Source organism: Zosterops lateralis, assembly GCF_965231275.1.
Source record: "Zosterops lateralis genome assembly, chromosome: W".
Classification (NCBI taxonomy): domain Eukaryota; kingdom Metazoa; phylum Chordata; class Aves; order Passeriformes; family Zosteropidae; genus Zosterops; species Zosterops lateralis.
The window spans coordinates 25856835-25879415 of record NC_139801.1 but is presented as its reverse complement, the minus strand read 5'-3'; the positions used below and the strand labels follow the sequence as shown (position 1 = coordinate 25879415).

The following is a 22581-nucleotide window of genomic DNA, read 5'->3' as shown; positions in this document are numbered from 1 at the left end:
TCCTTCTTCAGTTCACTTAGGGAGAGGAGTGTCTTTTGCTATGCCGTTAGGTCTTTTCCACAGGAGACAGTTCTCTGTGGACTTTTCCAGCGTGGTTCTAATTTGCACAAGCAGCAGTCCCACCTGACTTGCTGCAGAGTGAGTCCCTCCCATGGACAGTCTTCCCACAACTGTTTTCATGAGTCATTAGTTCATAGGATATAGTCTTTTAAGGATGAGCTGTTCTAGTCTGGAAGCAAGGGTCCTCTTTCTCTGTCTCTGAAAGCAAGGGTCTTCTTTCTCTGTTCGCATTTCTCACTAGATCACAGTTTTTCAGCATCCACGCACTATAGTGTGAGTACTCTTTTTCACGGGCTGTGGGTGAACTCTGCATCCCCTCATGCACTTCATGAATTACAGGGAAACAATTTGTTATATTTTAGTCTTCACCACGACTTGCAGAAGAATTTCAGCTCTGATTCCCGGAGCACCTCCTCCTCCCCCTCCCTCCTTTTCACTGACCTTAGTGTCACCATGTTGTTTTCCTCACGTGTCTGCACCTTTTCCTTTTCTCTGACCCGGGAGAGAATTGGTGTCTCTAGCTTCGTTTGTTCTCAAGTTCTATCAATTGAAAAGTTTTTATAGAGTTCTGTAGTGCTGAAAGGTTGATTCCATCTGGCCTCCAAATTGGGGAGCTGCTCGCCATGCCCCTTGGCGCTGGCCATGTGCTCTCCGCTGGCACTGTGCAGGCTGTGCCATCTGCCTTTGCCTTTCTGTCTGCAGCACAGCTGGTTAAAAAAAACCCTAATAAAGTAAAGTTCATTGTGAGCCATGCTGAGATGGCATCAGTGACTAGTTTTGAATATTGACATCTTGTTAAACCACTAGAAAGTTGAACATGCCTCTGTTAATACACGTGTTAAGAATTGGGGAAAATCCAGGAAAAGTTCTCTTTCCTTCCAGCCTAGGAAAAGGTAACAAATGGGCCCGACTTCCCCTTTGCCGTGGGGTTGGGCCGGGCAGGCCCTGCTGATAGGGCCAGGCCTTTTCCTGGGAAGCCAGCCGGACCCTGTCCCAGCCAGATCAGGCCCGGCGGCTGCTGGGCAGGGAGAGGGGAGGAGAGAAGGCCCAGTCCTGGTCGGATTGGGCTCAAGCAGCTGTTAACATCCTGCCGTTAAGCAGTTCCCCCCCAACGCTGCTTTCTGAAGAATCCTTCACCATAAACAGCTCCAGCTGCCGCTACCAAGTCACCTTGCCAAGGGAGTGTCCCAGCACCAGGAAAGATCATGTGGCCGAGAGCAGGGATGGCTCTGCAGCCGTGCAGAGTGGCCCCAGAGATAGAATTGAATGCAGCTACAGCCCCTGAGATCCTGGCACAGCCCCAGCGTGGCCTGAATTTACCACCTTTGGCCACTGCTCAGAAAAAAACCATCATGTCCTCTACAGGCTTCCAGCAAGATATTAACTCTTTCCTTGCACAGATGAAACTTGCAAAACATTGAATCCTCTCTGAGTGAGAGAAAAGGACAGAGTGAAAACACGTAGAGAGACAATATGAAGACATTAAGGTCAGTGAAAGAGGAGTCACATCCTAGATGGGAAGAGAACGAGGAGATGCCTTGGTTTTAGGCTGAAATTCTTCGTAAAGCCATAATGATGGACTGTGATACACTGGAATATCCCTGTAATTCATAAAAAGAGGATGAGGGATGGAGTGTTCAAACTGTAGATATGAGCAAAGATACCCATGTTGAAGCAAGTAGATGTTGAGGTAGTTGTGATCCAAATGAGAAGCTTGAACAAAGAGAGATGAGATGAAGATGAAGACCCTTTGCTCCCAGGGAAGAAGAAGAAAACCTCTGTTCCCAGAGATGAAGATAATCTCAAAGAGATATGAAGAGAACCTTTGCTTTTGAACTGTTCATCCTTAACATGGTACCCCATGAGTTTACATGGCCCATTATGCAGCTATGGGAAGGCTGCATGATATGGGAGAGACTTCACAAATGCAGATTCCCGGGCAGTTGCTGTTTGTGAGAATTGAAGACATAAGAGAACTGTTTTTTCTTGTGGAGAAGTTTCCATGGCATGGAAAAAGAGACTTCCCTCTCTGAGAGAACTGATGAAAGACTATTTTAGAGGTGGAAAACTGACCTGGATTCCAAGTTTTGTCTCTGTACGTTTTCAGTGATAGGAGAAAGAAAAGTTGTGGAGGAGAGGTGTTTTGAAGGTTTTATTCTGATTCTTATTATTTTTTTTCTCTCTTGTAGTTTTGTTACTAAAGCTCTCTATACCCTTTAAAGTTTGAGCCTGCTTTGCTTTTTCTCCTGATCCTATCTCACAGCAGAGAAAGAGCAAATAATTCTACTGGGCATTCAACCCACATTTAAATTGATGCATTGGCCGGGAAACAGATATTGGCAAACTAAAACCACTACACAAAATTGGTGTTTCTGCCCTGTTTCAACCTGAAATCCCCACAAGATGGCTGAACATCTGCCTGCCCATGGAAAGCAGTGAATTCCTTGTTTTGCTTTGATTGAGTGTGCGGCTTTTACTTTACCTTTTAAACTATTTTATCTCAGCAGAAGAGATTTTTTTTCACTTTTACTCTTCTGATTTTCTCCCCAGTCCTGCTGGCAGGAGACTCAATGAGTGTCTGTGAGGTGCTTAGTTGCTGGCTGGAGTTAAACCACTACAGATGGAAAATAGGTTGCCTATGGATTTATGAGCTAATTACTTAGTGGTACTCTGTGACCTTCTGTGAGACAGTGGTTTTGGGACTGGTTAAAATAATACCTTTGAGAATCCAACAGCACATAGAACTAACCTGAGGCTACACAACAGCTGCAGTGGTTATTTCAACCTTGAGGCAGGCAGGCAGTCTCTCCTGCAGAGTTAGTCTGTGTCTGGGAAGCAAAATTCCATTTACATTAGTGTTAGGCCTTTTTTCCTCACAGGTTGAGTTGTAATGGCCAGTTTCATACCTAAAAGGTGTTTTATGGCTTTCCAGTTGAGTTGATGTATATGTAATGTGAATACTAGATTATTCATCTAAGCTTGTTTTCCTTAAAGGAAAAAAATGAACATGTTCCAGTAAAATGGTAAAAATAAGACAACAAATAGCACATCAGGAAATTTCATTTAGTACTTGACTTTAACATAAAAGGGAGGTTTTCTTATTTTTAAAGTGAAGATCTTGTGATGATGAGGAATACAGTGGCATACAGTTCTATTTATTTTAAATATGTTGAAGGAGAGGGGAGATCCTAGGTTGTTTAATTCAGCGTGACAGTTCATTATTAAATTACAGATTACAGATTTAAATTTCAGCCAAGGAGACAGAGATCTGCTCTGCTCTCTGCTTGTCAACACATCCATTTCTGGCTTCCGTATATGCTTCAGACTGGAGTAACTACAGTAGAGTGATGTCTTATACAACTGCAGAGGATCAACAGGACTTAAGTCCCCATGAAAAGATTTTCTTAAAAAACAAGAGGTTTCCACTCTTTGAATAACGTTAACAGAATACTAAAATATAAAATTGTGATGTATGAATGCGAGACTCAAGCTGAGAGCAAATGAATGGGTTTATTGCAGAGTTAAGATAGTACTTAAACTCTTAGTGTGAGAATCTCTGTTCAGTTCTTTGCACACAACCTGGTTTCAGGCCTGTAATAAATCCATCACCTTGACAGTCTTATTTTTCTCAAAGTTTGCAGGCTTTGAGGAAACAGGACGCCTTTCTCGTTTTCAGATTGTGCGTAATCTGCTTTCTCCCATTCTTCCCAGAGCTTTTCTGCAGCATCAAGCCTGTTATTTCTTCACTTAAAATGGCATTAATATCTGTACTACTTGGGCTGTTGTTGTATCTTGTGTTTCTTTACTGTTGATGTAATTGTATTTGAGTTTTATAAAATCCCTTATATGTGCTTGTAAAAAGAAATAACTAGATTGCAAGAATAACTTTAATGCCAATATATTGGGTACATATGGCAAAGTTTGGGGAATGGGGGGGACTGCAGGTATGACATCCATGCTGGACACAACCAATTCCAGCTGGCTTGGCAATGGACACACCACAGGTCAAATCTGAGCCAATCCGCAAAGTTGATGGTGCCTGTGTGAAAACATATTTAAGAAAGGTCAGAAAACACTGCATGGGCAGAGGAGAAGAGAAAAAGAGAATGAGAAACAGCAGTGCAAACACCAAGGTCAGAGAAGGAGGAAAAAGAGAGAAGGTGATCCAGGCACCAGAGCAGAGATTCCCCTGAAACCTGCGGAAGAAATCATGACAGATCAGGTGTTCCCCTGCAGTCCTTGGAGAAATCATACACTGGAGCAGGGGAAAAGTGTGAGAAGGAAGAAGTGGCAAAAAAACTCTGTTATGTTGTTGTGGATCAACCCTGGTAGACAGATAAGCACCACAGTTGCTTGCCCCACTTCTCCCCCACTGTGGGACAGAGGAAGAGGAAAGGAAGAATAAAACCAAGGAAACTTGGGGGTTAGTTAAGATAAAACAAATGAACAAACAATAAGTGAATGATAAGTGGAAGAAGAGGGAAGAAATAAAGAAGTAATAAAAAAGATATCATGCACCACTGTAGCAGCATGGAGATGGATGGTGGCTGCTGCTACCTCTCCCCGAAAAGCATCTCTTCAGGAGAAGCCACTTGGGTGGGCACACAAGCAAGGCACTCAAATCCACACACACACACCACGGCTAGCTCAGTGAAGAAAGGCAGGAAGGGTCTCCTGTATAAGTTCCAGCAAGGTTTATTTTGCAGACGCATACCAAAGGTTTCAGGGAGGGAAAGACAGATCAAAGGAATGTCAAGGGTTAAGTATGGGGGTCAGGACCCAATGGTCTGAAGACAGGGGTGATACAAGGGCAGGGAAAAGGGTTTATAGGAGACATAAAGGCAGACCATCAGTGAAACCACAACCAATGGGGAAACAGGAAAAGGAGAAACCTTGGGAACCAGGGACATTTATGAACAGTAGAGGTGGGCAAGGCCCACAGGCCAATTGGAAAAGCAAAACTGAGGTAGATTAACATAATGCTGCAGAGCACCCTGGGGGAACCTTTTTTGCTCACCATAAGCTATGAGGCATTCTCTGAGCCAATGATAGATTCTTCCAGGGCAAAGCCCTCAAAGTTTCCCTTAGAGGCTTGAGGGCCTCCACTCACTACTTCCTGTGGGTATACTGATGCCCAGCCAGTTCCTGAGCAAAAGATGTCTAACTCCCTAAAGTCCCTTCTTTTCCCTTTTATTGCTGAACATGACATTATATGATATGGAATACCTCTGGTTAGTTCAGGTCATCTGCCCAGTTGTGTTCCCTCACAGCCTATTTGTTGCTTCGCGTATCTGTCTCTCAGGCCAGCCCAGTGTTCAGCTGGACCACCCTGCTAGCTCTGATACGCCCAACAGTACCTTTGCGTGGGTCTTTGGCTCCGCAGTCCTTTTGCCTTGGCTGTCTCGGCCGTGGTTCGAAAGAGGGGACACTCCAGGCTCAGGGAGAAAGGTTTAATTCGGGAAACTCAGGGGCAGTCCCTGGTTCCAGGCCTGTGCCTCTCGGGAGTGACCCCCGGCCTGCTTTGCAGGGGGTTTTTGTTCCCCCAGAATCTCAGGGGTGGACACAAGTTACAAGACCAATGAAACAAAGCCAGGTGGGTAAGGCCAAAATGCAATACACAATATTAACAAATCAGGTGAATTTGGGATAGGGTCCTGGGAGATCAACCAATCACTGTCAGACACCTCTCCTGAAGGTTTTGAGGCCTGGGGGATGATGGGCATGTGGGGGAGAATACATTGTGATGGGGGAAAATACAATAGGATGACCGAAACTCTGGGCAGAGGATTAGGTTGCCTTAGCAACTCTTATCAACTTCTGATAAGAACATTCCAAGACAAGAACTTTGCCTGGCTAGGGTTAAAGTCCAAATCACATCAAACTTACAACTACAAAATCTATGAAACAATTTCAGCACCCCCACACCTATTGTGCAACCTCTTTCCCCCCAAGCTATTCATTGGGAGGACAATGGGAGAGACAGATAAGACTTTGATGTTGTGCAAACACTGTTCAACAATAACTGAAATATTAGTGTGTTATCAGTACTGTTTTGGTAAAAATTCCAAAACACAGCACCACATGAACTGCTTTGAAGAAAATTAACTCTATCCTAGCCAGGTCTAATACATATATATCGACTGTAACCCCCATCCTTTCTGAGATGCTTGGGGGAACAGGTAGAGGAGTCGTGCGTAAAGGAGTGAAGTTAAGCCTGGGAAATGGGGGGTTTATTTTTTGTTTCTCATTAAACAAACTTATTTTGTCTCCCCCTTGCTGAGCAGGGAGGTGTGAGTAGGTGGATATTTGACTGTTAGCCAAGGTCAATCCACCACACACCAGTTAGTGAGATTTCTTTCTGACAGCACAAAAATCTAACAAAACTTTTCATTATAAAGAAATTATTTTCTTTTTCTGTTCAGGTACCATGATCAACAGGATGTTACAAGCAACTTCCTTGGAGCAATGTGGTTGATTTCGATAACATTTTTATCCATTGGATATGGTGACATGGTACCTAATACATACTGTGGGAAAGGGGTCTGTTTACTCACTGGAATCATGGTGAGTATTTCAGAATTTATTCACTGGATATGAGATTAAGTTTGTTGGAATTAATCCCCAAGCTCATGGTAGTCATAGCAGAAATATTTATTTGATAACTTTTAAAGTATATAGGCTTACTTGTACCATTCCATGGTCTCTCATTCCATGGTAATCGGATGTAAGGCTTTCTTCCTCTATAGATAGAATGAAGAGCTGCATAATAAAATACAGAGAAACAATTCCACCCTGATGCAATTCTCAGCTTCAAGATCTCAATAGTCTTTCATTAAATGTTAGTACATCGCATCTTCTTGACTGTCTTTGGACATGTGTAATTGGATCACTTCTAAGAACAAACCTACAGATATTTGTTTCTTAATGTAGTTACTTGCAGGTGTAGAACTGGGATGGTAGCTAGTCTCCTAAAACATTTTGCTTGTGCATAGTTTCCTACATTGTTTCTTATAAGTCTAATAATGTATGGTCCATAGTTTTCAATTGCTTTAAATGTATTTATGTAGTGCAGTTTTCATTATAAGAGTTTTTGTTACCACTGATTCAATTGTTAGGCCATACATATTCAGTACTTCATATCTAATTTCAATTTTTTTTTGTGTTATAATATTTGGTTCAAGTTACATAGGGAGTAGGGCAATAAATTTTAGTGGAAATTTCTGCATGTTTACAATAAATAAGAATTAAAAAACTTCCTGATCCTTCCACTTTTATTTGTATCAAGCCCCCATATAAATTTCCCTGTGAGTGAGAAGTTCAGGATGGACATAATATATATTGACAGTAAGATCCATTGATCATAAAAGTAATGCAGCTTCAATATATACCTTCTATTAAAACATGGATATTGGAATTATGACTGGAAAAAAATGGTAGTAAGAAGTTTCTTTTTTTGAGCAGGTGTTTCAGTATATCTGTTGTTTATAAAAGTATGTATTTTATGTTTAGATAGTAAAACATTTTTGTAATGTTGAACACGTTTTTTCCAAATGCTTCTTTTTTGTTGTTTAACATCTGACAGGTTTCAGGTCATTGACCTTTATTGAAAAAGCCTTCCAGTAAATTTTGGTAGTGTCAAATGCATATATCTTTAAATACAGAATTTGCAATCTGGTGAAAATACAGGTGGGAAGCACAGGGATTACTCAGAAGGCTCTTCTAAAGGCTGTTGACTAAACTCATATCTGCTGTCTTCTGGGATGTTTGTCTTTGTTCTTCATTCTGAGCTGGAATTTGATGTCAGAAAAAAAGTGAACATAAGTTCATTAGGAAAAGAAGAGAACATACAGCATATATTGCCACAGAGATGTGCAGAACCCTGTTATAATGCTTTCCTTCTTTCCAAACACTTCAGAAATAAGAAGCAAATGTTGCCTTTTTCTCAGCCTGGAAATGAAACTTGAGATAATTTTAGTAAGGAGGTAATATAAAAGGGGATCTTTATTTGAAGGCCGCCAGAGGCAGTTATGGAAAGATGTCCACAAAAGCCCATCCTCCCCCAGGGGTGAGTACATTTTATGGGTTTTAGGAAATTAGCATAAATGATAAAAATCACCAATTAGGAGGACAAGTGGTGATGCAATTCCTCCCTAGGTAAAGCCCCTACTCTGGAGCCCCCCCTTCAGCACTAGTTATACTTTGTCCATCTGTATGTATCTTGAAGAGTTGATCTCACCCTTGGTTCCCAGGAAGAACCAAGATAGCACGGAGCCTTGTACCTCACAGGGCTTGGAGCTCTGGAATTTGTTTTGTCTTTCTGCTTAAGGAAAGGCCATGGAAAAGTACTGGGAAAACTAGTCACTTATACAATAGACTACAGAGCTACAAATATATGTGTGAAGAATACAGAGAACATATATTTTAAAAAAAAGGCAAAACCTAAACAGCATCACAAATGCTTCAAGATGCAGGTATTAGATCATTATCCCTCCTCTTTATCATCTCTGACTACATCCTTGACAACAGGTAAATTCTGGGTTAATATGCCTTGAATATTTATTCAAAACAAATTGCTCATCATTCCTGGCATTTTCAGTATGAAAAAAGTTACTGTAATAGAAATCATGGAATTTCCAAGCCCTGCAGAAGTGCAATGAAAATGTTAGTAATGATACTAATCATGTTGATACCATGAGTTTCACACTGCTACTGGATTTATACTGATGCAAATGACAGCAGCATCTCAACTGGTCTTAAAATTTCAATGGATGTGGGTTGGCTGTACAATCTTATTATGATGAAAACAAGGTAAAAATAAAATATCAGATACATTCTCCAGATTATTGCAAGATTTTCTATGTGCTCATGAATTAACTACACAGAAGGTGAAATTCTGAGTTGTACTTTTCATTTTGCATATGACAGCACCATTTGGAATCAGGTATAAAATTATTTACAGCATCTGTTTCCATTATTTTAGTGAAAAACTACAGGAGGGTTTAATATATACCAATTGCACACATTGCATTTATTTTTCACAACTGAAACAAGATCCCTTTGAAAATTAGGTTGGTAAAGGTGTCATAGGTTAACACAGTTTGGTTTTTTGGTTAATGGAATATTGCCCTGCCAGGACCTTGCACTTTGTTTTAGAAAGGACAGGGACCTATCAGGGGCCAGTTATTTCTATTGGAATGTGGTTTGACCACTGAGAGATTTGAAGGCGACTTTTGGTAATACCCATATAAAGCTGAGTGTGCCCAAGTCAACCCCTTTTCCTCTTCCGGCTGGCAAGAAGTTAACATCACTTCGTAAGTTAGAGGCCCAGGTCCAGGCCTCACTGCCCTCCCTGGCGATCGGGGCCGGGCTCAGCCAAGTCTCCAGGGGCCGCTGCCCAGCAAGCAGCGGCCCAGGCCGGCTGTGTCCCCTCTCGGCTGCCGACAGGGGGAGGACAAGACTGCAGATCAGCAGTGCTGGTCCTGCACCAAGGGGCCACGGCAGCTGTGACCTTGGTTTGGCTGCTGGAGCCGCTGGCCTGAGGGAGGAGAGAATCTTTCTCCGGAGCCTCAGGGAGCTGATCCAAGTTTGAGTCTGCTTTGGATCTGATCAGGGTGGGGGACGGTCATCTTAGCAGCGTTCCTGAGCATGCTTCCCTCCCCTCCCGCCCCTCCCCAACCCCCATCACCTGCTAGGCCTTGAAGTTCCACACGAGGAGTCAGCTGGAGAGAAAAGAAAGACTGGGCAAAGACATTAACCCTTTCTCTCCCCCATGGAAGATAGTGATTTAAAACTTAGAGAGGCAGCATGAGACAAAGTCAGCAAAAGAACTGATAAAGACTATTGGAAGAAGGGATGGAGGAAGTGGACATTTTTGACTGGACTTCTCTGGATGTAAACCATGGAGATATGGACTATATCTTGTAATATCATAATGCTGTTTGGGAGAATGCAGGTTCTAGCCAAAGGTTGTGTGTATTGATATAATTGAGATTTAATTGAGAATTCTGAACAGAGTAAGCCCCCGCTCCTGGGGTAATAGGAGGTCTCAGCTTTTGAGATGAAGATGATTTTAAAGGGAAGTGATTTTGAAGCCCCGGCTCCTGGGCTAAAAGGAGGTCTCTATTTCTTTTGAGATAGAGATGATTTTAGAGATAAAAGAAGAGAATCCTTGTTTTGTACTAAAAGAAGCATTCTTAAAATGGTACTCCAAATATGCTGAGGCCCATAAGCAGCTTGGGAAACTGTTAAATGGGTGGGACTGCACAGATCTGCAAAATTCTGGGTGGTTGCAAATTTGTGACATTGAGACCCACCAGACCTTTTCTTGTGGCCTGTCTGTCCATGAAATTCTAGAGAGACTCCTCTCCCAAAGTGATGCAAGATTATGTTTAGATGGTTGCAACTGACTGAAAATCATAGTTGTCTCTATGTTGTGTGGGAAAGTGAACAGTTTGTGGTGGAGGAAATGGTTGGTTTAGAAGTTTCATTTGTTTTTTTCTTTTTCCTTAGTGTGTGTTAATAAACTATCTGTTTACCTTAAGTTGGGGCCTGTTTTGCCTTTTTCTCCCAAATCCTACCTCCCAGAGGTAAAAGAGAGTAGACACTCAAACCACTACACTAAATTAGGCAAAACAGAATTCAACGAACACGAAACCACTACAGAAAGGTACAGATGATATTCACCTTCATGCCTTTGATTGTTTTTTATGAATAAAAATTCTGCAGCTACATTTGAAGCAGTAAGGCTCCAAACACTAGGTAGTACTTACATAGTCAGGATTGCATGAAGAGTTTGGGCTAAATACCTCTAGAGACAGAACATTCTTAACAAAAAAGGAGTCAGGTAGAAAGTGTGTGATAGTAGTTAAAACAGTAATGAAAATCTGACCCATAATTAAATTTTAAAGGATGTCAGCAATATGGCTTTGGCAAGCTGACATATTTGTGAAGAAAATTATGCATCAATGAGAGAAATTTAGAAGTTGAAATTACTTTTTCTTTGGTAAAAGATCTGAAAGATACAAAGTATGAAACAGTGAACATATCAATGACTATATCCTCCTGCCTAAACTCCAAGACCAAAAAGTTCATTGCTCCTAAATTGTATTTTTTCAAAACAGGTATGCTTCTAAAAGTTTTATAGCAACCAATTCATGTTTATTGTGGAAAAAGATGTGATTTCAAGATGAAAAAGTTAATTCCCTAGCATCCAAATTACCAAGTAGATTACAACAGTAACTTACAAGTCTAACTTACAAATCTAAAGTACTAAGAATACAGGAGAGCAGCATTTCTCCCACATTTGCTCTAGCATATTCACACTTGTATGCACACAGACACATAGTCTGTAAAAGGTACCTGTGAAAAATTCCCCTTGAATTCAGTAAAATTCTCATTTTGAATGCCTTGCCATCTTCTCAATGGGTGAAGGTTTGAGCCTCAAGGAGTGGGGTTATCAGCCCAGGATCCATCATCATTTGGTGATCCTTCGAATATAGCAAACTTGAGAGTTCACTGGCTCTGAGAGGCCCCACTCAGAGGGAGGTTGCTGGTTGCAGCTGCTGTGGGCCAGGAGAGTTCAAAGGGTCTCACTTTGGACCACTGTTTATAGGGTTGCAAGACAGTGGGCTTTAGTCATAACAATGTTTTATCCTGGATGCATTTCAGGTCAACACACTTTGCAAGTTTGAGAACAAAAATATTATCCCACTTGGGTGGTTATGTCACCAAATTACCGAAAACTGGGTAAAATCAAACTCCTTAACACCAATTTTTAGTGTTAAAGAGAGTATCATTTATTCAGGCTCCTGGAAGGGCACAGGGGATAACTCCTCCTAACGTGCCCCCTGATTTCTACAAGTGTCTTGCTAATATACAGTCACTACATGCCTAATTTGCCCATTACCATAAAATCTCTCACCCATGTTCCCCAAATTCCTAAACTCAGTCCTTGTTTTGGCTTTAGCTACATTCCTAAGCCAGATGTCTCCTCTTTATCGTCCAACATCCTTTCTTGAAGAGCAATTTCTGCATGCCTTGCTTCTCTGCTAAAGGTCCGTAGACACGGTATCTTCTCTGCTAAAAGCTCACAGTCACAGTAGAAATTGAATTTGAGCTTTTTGGTATCAGTTATTGAGAAAATAAGTTTTGTCAGCACTAGTTCCTGGGAGCAAACAGTGTTTCTGATAAGTTTGAGAGGAACTCAGCCCAGGGGCTGTTCATCAAGGCTGAGGTCTAACAAGCAATTCTCAGATCGCAGTGCGGCCTGAAAAATGGGGGGGAACCACCACAATCCACCCCGTGACTACTGAAGTCAACTTCTTTTGCCCCACAGACTCGTGATGTGGTTGCCTCTTGCCTCTGTGCCTATAAACAGATTTAATTATGTTCCAATTATCAACTGAGGAAATTTTTAATCAGGTTACCTTAATTTTTTTTAATGGCTTCTTTGAAATTGATGGAACAATATTATCTATGCAAGAAGGTCTGAGGGACAGTGTTATTTGTCTAGCCAGTATCCACCCTCTAACAAATAGAATAATATTCAACAATAAGTATATTATGACAAAAATGAGCAAGATTACAGTAGAGTGCAACATTAGATCTAGAATTCCTGTTGTGGTTGATGACCACATGAACAAAATGCCCCACCAGTGATGTTCTCCATCTCTCATCACTCTTTCTAAGACATGGTATATGTCTTCTGTGTCATGATGAACAATAATAAGAATTCAGTGTCCATTGTTTTGGACACGTTCCAGCAGTCAACACATATCATCATGCTGCAGTAATTTTTTCACCAGTGCAAGGTTCATTCCAATGGGGGTAGACAGTAAATCTTGATAGAATGTGCAGGTAGATTGCAGAAATTCATGGGTTATGACAGGAGTTGAATAGTTGTCTTAAAGACAATAAATAGGGTGAAGACTCCAAAATGAGTTACCTTCCCTTAGTTTTAACCACTCTCCTTTCACCATGTTGACCTGGGCCAAATGCCAGGCATTCACCAAAGCAGCCCACTCATTCCCCTCTGCAGCTGGACAGAGGAGAAAAAATTTAACAAAGGGTTCACAGATTGAGATAAGGACCAGGACAGATTGCTCATCAAATACCATCATGGGCAAAACAGGCTCAACTTAGAGATATGAAGTGAATTTATTACTAAAAAAATCAGGGCAGGATAATGAAAAGTAAAATAAGCCCTTAAAAACACATTCCCCTCACTGCTCCCTCTTTCCCAGCTCTACCTCCTCCCCCAGCACCACAAGGAGGCAGGGAATGAGAGTTATGGTCAGTACATCACCTGTGGCTTCTTCCAAAGCTCAGGGAGAGGAGTCATTTCCCTGAGACACCATGGGGTCCCTCCCACGGGACAAAGTTCTCCATGAACTGCTGCAATGTGAGTCCACCCCACAGGCAACAGTACCCCTCAAACTGCTGTAGCATGGGTCACTCTTCCATGGGATTCAGTCCTTCAAAGACAGGCTGCTCCAGCATGGGAGCAAGACCCCTCTCTCCACAGGTCTCTGACAGGGCCACAGCCTCCTCTAGGCATCCACCTGCTCCATCGTGGGGTTCCTCCATGAGCTGCAGGTGGATCTCTGCAACCCCATGGATCTCCATGGGCTGCAGGGGGACAACCTGCTTCACAATGGTCTTCACCACAGACTGTAGAGGAATCACAGCTCCAGTGCCTGGAATGCCTCCTCCTCCTCCTTCACTGACCTTGGTGCCTGCAGGTTCTATTCCTCTCACATTTTCTCACTCCACTTTTCTCTGACAGCAATTACAACTGCCCAAAAATTTTTTTGTTTGATTTCTTCCTATATATGCTATCACAGAGGCATTACCAACATTTCTAATTGGCCCAGACTTGCCAGCAGCACGTCCATCTTTGGAACCACCAGGAATTGGCTCTGCCAGACATGGTTGAAGCTTCTAGCAGCTTCTCACAGAAGCCACCCCTGTAAGCCCCCCACTAGCAAAACCAGTCTGTGAAAACCAATACAAACCAATAAGGAGAGACAAATGTGAGAAGATATAAGTGAAAAAATAACAGTTCACTAAAAAGAAAAACAGTAACAACCAAGATAACAGCAATAACCACTAGATACAAAGGTGCTGACTCCCATGGTTCCCCGGGGAAAAGAAAAAACAAGATGGCAGAGAACCCCTTTCCTCCCAAGATGACGGTCACCATAGCAGCCCATGTGGCCCAGAGAACAAGGATAAGATGTCAGAGGAGTCCCTCTCGGTTCAACTTTTTCCCTGGAATAAAAAAAAAAAGGAAGATGGGAGTTTACAAAGCAGTCCTGGTGGCAGATGAGGGGTGCTGGCATTGTCTGTAGCAGGTCTTGCCCTGCAATGTGTGTGGAAAATTCATGTTGCTAGAGATTAGTGTCCACAAAGGAGACAGAGGAGCCCTGTAAAAGTAACTTTATTCATGAACAGAGCAAGAGGGCCCATCAGATATATGTCCAGTGGGGTGTCTCTCAATTAATTGAAGCAAGTAGCCTTCTTTTAGCCTAATTTCCTGGCCGCATTACACTCTCTTCCTTTCCCCATTGGCTGAGGTACTTGGAAGGTACAGACTTCCTGATCTGCATACTACATGTCCCCTTTAATATGTACCCCCCCATATAACACATGATATGTGATCATTAACATTAGCTTTAAGTCCACCCTGGGCAGAGAAGGTAATATTCATAACCCTATTAAGTCTTTGTTCTTCTTCCCAAAGTTCAGGAGTTTAGCTCAACCTTGGCTGAGCAGCAGTCTGTGTCAATTAGTAAAACTTTCTAAAATTAATGAGTTCTCTCATTATTTTATTATTTACAAGTATCTGGCCTTATCTACAAGCGGATTCACACAATCTGTTTGTAAAGAGACATTCACCTTATTCCTGTCAGTCCTTTCTCTTCTTATTTTTTCAGTAATTGTCTTTACAAACTTTAATTGCCATTGACTTAATCTCTTCTTCTTGGGTCTTCTTTGGTTTTGCAATTATTTGCAGTGACATAATTCTCTGTCCTTTTGTAGCCATTTCTGGATCAGTAGGCATGGCTACCACTTGCATCCCCTTGGTCACATGCTGAATGAGCTGCATTAAGCAAGGTATCATGCATGGTAAAAAGATTAGAGTTGCTATAGCAAATGAGGAAAAATAGCATTTGTTTAGCCTATAGTCCACCAGGTAACCATAAAAAGTCCCATTCCCATACTTTCCACGTTTGGATTGGTACATAAGCTTTCTCATTTTCTTTTTTATTTGTTTTATCACTTTTCTGTTGTCATTTATTTGCAAACAGCAGTTTGAGTCATCTAGTTTTCCACACACTCCCCCTTCTGCTAATACATAATCCAACACCATTCTATGTTGAAATATTGCATTTCTTATCTGGGTAGCCTGGTCAACAAGAAGGTCAAGGGCCCCAGCAGTCTGATTAGTTAAAATTTCCGAAACAGCCTGTAACCTAATTATTCAATTTAGATTATAGTTTGGCTCTCTCGCTCCATAAATTACTTCAAGAGGGTTCCAAGATGCTGATCCATAGTGTTGTATGATTCCTTCTGTTGGCCGTTCATCCTTTCCACATTTTTGAGTGCTTCCTCCAGCCAGGGATCCATCCATTGATTGCTTTTCCCTTATTAAATCATCATATACTATAATTCCTAAAGTATTTCCTTGAATTTGTGATAATAAGAAAAACAAGGGCCTAATTTATCCCACAAAACATGTTCCTGACCAGTTTGGAGGTAACCTCCTATATGCATGCTGTCCACAAATCCAATAATGACCCTTCAAGGCCCAAGTTCCATTTGGGAAGGGGTCATTCCATGTTTTTTATGTGATGGGGCATGATAGCACAAGGTATCTTCATTCTCCAGAGGTCCCATTAGCACGATATGACCCCCAATTCTGTATTCACACCTCCATGGTCCTGCATTTGGTCGCCAAACACAATTATACCTCATTTGGTTGGTGTTAGACCAAATTTCTTGGAAATAAGACCTGATCTCATTTTGGTGCCACCAGGCCCAACAAAATACCTGTGCTACGTGTTTTGCTTTGGTAGCATTATCTCGTTGGCAGGTCAGAATAGCAGTATTTACCTTTCTGTCCAAGCTCAATCTTTTACAAGCAGTGCCTTTAAACCTGGCATAGGAACATTTTACTCAATTGCCCATAGAGTTCTGTACATGGGTCTGATTCAATTTCCCCTTGCACCTGGAACACTTGAGTGTCTTGCAGGATGGAATTGTACAATCATAGCCAGGAGACAGTGTGTATTCACAAGTGCTCTGCCCCACATACACACCTCCTTCCCTTGTCCTATTTAGGCAATAAGGGCCTTTCTCAGGAAATGGACTTCCTTCTTCATCCCAAAATCCCATCCCATTATGGAACTCACTTAGGGTGCTGACCCACCATTACAGTTTGACTGGGCTAGCCACCCATGGCCAATCTTAAGATTTTCCTGGCCCTCCCCAGACCCAACAGTTGCTGAAGTTAAAGCTTCTTTGCTATTTCTTCTCCCAAGACTAAAAACCAATTTTCCCACCTCTGGCCCAAACCTTGCTGACAATAAAAAGTAGTATTACTGATATTTAGAAAAATATTCTAAGGGTGTAATCTAATGTTGCTTCGCGTTTCTGTCTCTCAGGCCAGCCCAGCGTTCGGCTGGGCCACCCTGCTAGCTCTGATACGCCCCAACAGTACCTTTGTGTGGGTCTTGGCTCCGCAGTACCTTTGCCTTGGCTGTCACAGCCGTGGTTCGAAAGAGGGGACACTCTCAAGGCTCAGGAAGAAGGTTTTATTTGGGGATCACAGGGCAGTTCCTGGTCCCAGGCCTGTGCCTCTGGAGAGTGACCCCGGGCCTGGTTTGCGAGGGGTTTTTGTTCCCCAGAAATCTCAGGGGTGGGCACAAGTTACAAGACCAATGAAACAAAGCAAGGTGGGTAAGGCCAAATGCAATACACAACATCAACAAATCAGGTAAATTGGGATGGGGTCCTGGGAGATCCACCAATCACTGTCCGACACCTCTCCGAGAAGGTTTCGGGCCTGGGAGATGATGGGTGGGGGGGAGAATATACATTGTGATGGGGGAAAAGACAATGGGATGACCGAAACTCTGGGCAGAGGGTTAGGTTGCCTTGGAAACTCTTATCAACTTCTGATAAGAACATTCCAAGCCAAGAACTTTACCTGGCTGGGGTTAAAGTCCAAATCACATCAAACCTACAACTAAAAAAACTATGAAACAATTTCAGCACCCCCACAATCTAATTACCTAGTCTAATTCTCACATTGTCTTCTGCACCACATGTGGTGAGTGCACAGAAACAACTCAACATAGAGAGGACCATGACAGCTAGTATTAGCCCACCAATTACTGGAGATTCAAAAGGAGGGATGTCCATGCAGACTATTTCAGCAGTCAATTTGTAGGTAGGCACACGGGGCTTCCCCCAATGTCAACACACTGGCTGCTGCTCTGGTCCATTTCTGCGGAGAGTCATTTGCGGTGTCCCGTCCTTCTCCAGTTGAGATGCCCAAATCTCTGGGGCTTTAGAGACTTTGACCTGAGTGTTATGGGTCCACCTATGTTCAGTGGTCTTGACTGCTGTTTCTGTGGTCAGTAACACTTGGAAAGGTCCACGCCACTTCGCCACTAGTGGTGCTTCTTTCCACTCCTTAACTAACACCCAATCTCCTGGCTGGATGTTGTGAACAGCAAATTTCAAAGGCAGGGTCTGTGCCAGCTGAGCTTCCTGTTGAAGACATTTCACAAGAGACGGTATCCTGGCCACATAATGTTTTAAATATACATCACTTATCTCCACCTCCCCAGTAAGTAAAGAATTAACAGAGTAAGGAATTCCAAACATCAGTTCAGTGGGAGATAATTGAATATCTCTTCTGGGTCTGGCCCTTATTCTTGCAAAGCTGATGGCAAAAGCCATATCCATGGCATGTTAGTTTCAGTCACCAGCTTCAAAAGGTGTTTGTTTATTTCTCCATTCATTCTTTCTGCTCAACCCAAACTCTGGAGGTGTCAGGGGTATGGAGGTTCTCTTATATTCCTAAAGCAGCCACAACCCCCTGAAGGATCTTTCCTGTAAAAGGAATTCCTCTATCTGAATCTATTGCTTCCACAATCCCATACCTTGGAATTATTTGTTCCAAAAATACTTTAGTAACTGATCCCGTAGTTGCTGAAGCAGTTGGAAATGCTTCTGGCCACCCTGTTAGCTGGCATACTATTACTAGGAGATATTTAAGCCTTCCCACTTGGGGCATTTCAGTAAAATCCACTTGGCATTGTTGGAAAGGCAGTACAGCTCAGTGTCACTCCCCCTTTGCAATCTCCTTTGTAGTCTGGCTATTAACTTTAGCACAAACCAGGCACCCCTAAATAGCTTGTTTTGCTAAAACAAAAAGACCCAGTGATGCTTTTTACGGGAGGCCAGAATGTTATGAGCCTCTTGCAGGTGCATCAACTCTTGAGGGATGCCCACAGCCTCAGAAATGGCTTATAAAAATAGCAAGACAGCATGAATGGAGGTGTTTGAAAAGCAAAAGGTTTTAATAAAGACAAAACTAACAAATTATACAAAACAAAAGAGTAAAAGCCGTGCAGGGAGGATTCATACACCTGCTATCACACCCCGAAAATGCCCCAAATATCTCCGTGCTCTCCCTTAAGTATAGAACGATCGAGGAGGGGGTTTTGGCATGCTGCCCAATAGAAATAGCTACAGTTCTTGAGGTACAGCTCAAGGATTCAACAGGTGCCTTTGTCCTGGCACAAGCCAATTATGGTGAGAAGAGCATCAAATTTTCTGGTTCTTTGCCTTATAAGTGAAACCAAGAATGAAACCCAAATCCTTTCCTAATATGGGAACACTTGATAAGTTGGGGGTGCATTACTACAACCCAAGGCGGCATATATTTTGAGGAAGGCCTCTGCCAATCCTCGAGAGTCCAAATGACTCCCTTCATGGAGCTGTTTCAATATTTGTATTGCCAATGCTTTTGGCACCCATTGCTTACCATCTTTTGTAAACCAATTACCCCTCTTTTCTTCTGCTCCACTGTTTTTAATTATCTCCAATTCCTCTGGTGAAAAAGACATCTTCTCTGGCAGTGGTTGAACCACTGGGAGAAGAGGCAATATTTTAGATATCTCTGGTAGAAATGCTGCCTTTCAAGCTTCATCTGCTAATCGATTACCTATTCCTTCTTCTGAGTATCCATCTTGATGTCCTTTAATACATATTATTGACACTTGCCTTGGTAAATTCACTACTTCCAATAAGCAGGCAATTAAATTCTCATGAGCTAGTGTCTTTCCCCTACACGTTAGCAGACCTCTTTCTTCCCACAGTGTTCCAAATGCATGCACTACACCATATGCATATTTAGAATCCATAAAAATGTTCACTATCTTTTCCTGATATAGTTTGCAGGCTCTTATGAGTGCATACAGTTCTGCAGTGTGAGCTGACCATGCGGATGGCAATTTTCATCCTTCTTTTAATTCCTGTCTTTTAATGATAGTATATCCTGTAGCTTATTTCCCTTCTACCACCCTTGAGGACCCATCAATAAACACATTTCCTCCATTTCACCAGGGAGTATCTCATAGATCCTCTCTAGCTCATGAGTTCCCCCCCCCCCCCCCACCTCCCATCCTCTCCTTCAGAGTCAGTTAAACAGGAGGCTAGGTTAAACCCTTCCCCACTCCTCAATTTCAAATCCTCCTGTTCCATTAAACAAGTTTCATATGGTAATAACCTAGTGCTGGTCATCCACTTAGAAGCTCTTTCAGTTAACAAGGCCTTAATTTGATGTGAGACCTTAACAATGAGATCCCTCTGCAGTCAGTTCTTGGCTTTCGGTCACCATTAAGGCTGTGGCTACACAATTCTGCAGACAATAAAGCCACCCTCTGGCCACTGGCTCTAACATCGTAGAAAAATAAGCAACAGGCCACTGTGTTCCCCCATGTTCTTGTACTAAAATTCCTTTAGTATGTCCCTGTTTAACACCCACATATAACTCAAATTCATTTTCTGAGTCTGGAAGAGTTAAGTTTGGGGCATTAATCAATTTGTCATTTAATTTTCTAATGTTTTGCTCTCCTTCTTTTGTCCATACCACAACATTGGGGCTGTCTTGGGTTAAAAAGTCATACAGTAGTCATGCAAAAACAGAAAAGGCCTCGATCCATGCTCTGCAGTATCCTACCAGCACTAAAAATTGCCATAACTTTCTTAGTCTTGGGTAATGGTAGTTCTAAAATCCCTTGGATTCTTTCTGGATCAATACACTGTAAGCCTCCAGTCAAAATGTGCCCCAAATATTTAACCTTTTTCTCTACCAACTGTGCCTTCTTTTCAGATACTTTAAGGCCCTTTTTAGCAAGAAAATTAAGCAGCTTCACACTAGCCTCTTCAACCACCTTTTCCTGTTCCCCTGATAAAAGCAAATCATCCTCATATTGTAACAACCTAACTCCTGAGGGTTGAGTAAACTCACTCAATATTTTCTGCAAGGCTTGCCCAAACAGAACCGGTGACTCTGTATATCCCTGCAGAAGCACCATCCATGTCAATTGTTGTTTTTACCATTTTCTTCCTTTTATTCCAAGTCAAAGGCAAAATACTGTTTACTGTCCTGTGTGAATGGGCATTCCCAGAAAGCATCCTTCAAATCAAGTACTGCATAATACTGATGTGAAGAAGGGATCTGATTCAGGATCGTATAAGGATCTGGAACCATGGCATGCCTTGGTTTGATAATTTAATTTATTATTCTTAAATCCTGCACTTTTCTGTAGCTTCCATCCAGTTTCTTAACTGTCAGGATAGGAATGTTATAAGGAGGCATACATGGCTCCAAAAGACCTGCCTTTAGCAGGGACTCAATGACAGGCTGTAACTCCTTCTTTCCCTTGAAATAAGGTATTTCTTTTTAGACACCACTTGTCCTGGTTGTTTCAAAATAATTTGGAGAGAGTCCATATCTAATTTTCCATATTTCCCTGGGGCTTCCCACACTTCTGGGTTTACTTCAGCACAGGCCTTCTGTTAAGGTCTGGTTATTAACATTATTTAGGACTTCCTCAGCCCAAATTAAGGTGCAAACGAGACCATACGCCAGTGACAATAGTATGAATTTTATTTGATAGTAAATATGAGGGAAAGAAAAGGGAAGAGAAATAAATAGGGAAAGAGGAGCTTGGGGGGTGGGGGGGAGAGAGTAAAGTGGAGACAGACTAAGCAGAAAGTATCACTACTCCATAGATACCAATGGCGTCATGTTGATCCTCTTCTTCTGGTCTTCTTGATGGTGAAGGTCCCCCCAAAAAGCATAGAATCCAATGGGTTGATATACATTCAGGCCAGGTGGCAATGTCCAGGTATGTCCCCCGGAGGGGGGAGCAGCGTCTTGCAGCAAACTCTGGATTTGTTGCATCACGTGCAATCCTGTGGTGCAAGGCCTCTGGGGAGCAATTTGGAAGGGGTCTTTGATGGATTATGACATCTCAGCTGCCTCTCACATGAATGTCCTGCAGATGTGGCCTGTGGGGTTGGGAGTTCCACAGCTGGGCCAGTTTTGTCTAAGGGAGAATGGGTGTTCACTGCCTCTGACCAGAGGCCATGCCACACACCCAAAACCTCCCCTCCTCCTGCCTCTTTTTTTTTGGGGAGAGCATGTGTAAACCTGGCTTCTGTGCACTGTGGTCTCCCCCACCCAAAACTCAGCCAGGGGTGACTCTCAGCATGGCTTCTGGGTTTGAGTCTCATTCCTTTCCTTGTTTACTCGTCTCTTTCTCCCCGAGTCTGAGATGATTGAAGAATGGGTTTCTAATCAGCAGTTTGACTTTCAGTCCAAAGTCCCAGTCAGGCATCTTTTAGGCAGGGGTGGGCTTCTCCATACGGTTTTGCTATAATGGGCAAAACTTTCTATCAGTGTTTGAGGCATTAACTATTTCAGTCTCTGACACCTTCTCAGACATTTTACACAGTTACAACAGTGTTAGCTTTCTTATCACCTTTCACAATATTAATTTGCATTCCCAATTTAGCCATCAAATCCCTTCCCTATAAATTACAATCACAATTAGGAGCAAACAGAATCTCATGCATTTCAAACTTATCCCCCACATCTACTAATAGCGGATGAATAAAATGCACTGACTCATCTTTCCCAATTACCCCCTGAATAATCAAAGAACTTCTTGAAAATTTCCCTCCTTCAGCTCCCATGTCTATCAGCAAACACACTTCCTCTGGGTCTGGGCCCACCCTGCATGTTATCAAGGGCTCCAGTGTGGTGAGTCCCTGGTATAATGGGAGCCCCTGACAACCCTAACAATCCATTTCCATCCATCGATGGATTTCCTCCTCCTGAGCATCCACCTGTCTGTTTCTAGTGTCCTTCTGCCCTGCAGATGGCATACTGATTCCAGTTGCTGCTTCAGTCAGCTCTCCTCTGCCTGGGAGGGCATG

At 42.5% G+C, this 22581-nt stretch overlaps 1 protein-coding gene across 1 annotated transcript in view; it reads left to right on the top strand.

The window, feature by feature from the left end:
• Positions 1-6525: 6525 nt before the first annotated feature.
• LOC310922196 (small conductance calcium-activated potassium channel protein 2-like) overlaps positions 6526-22581 on the top strand; it is a gene marked incomplete at both ends in the record, with an annotated part of 68303 nt that continues 52247 nt past the window's right edge. The window contains one exon of the mRNA XM_083882619.1: positions 6526-6624. Coding sequence (XP_083738745.1) covers positions 6526-6624 — 99 coding nt within the window. The remainder of the gene's footprint in view (positions 6625-22581) is intronic.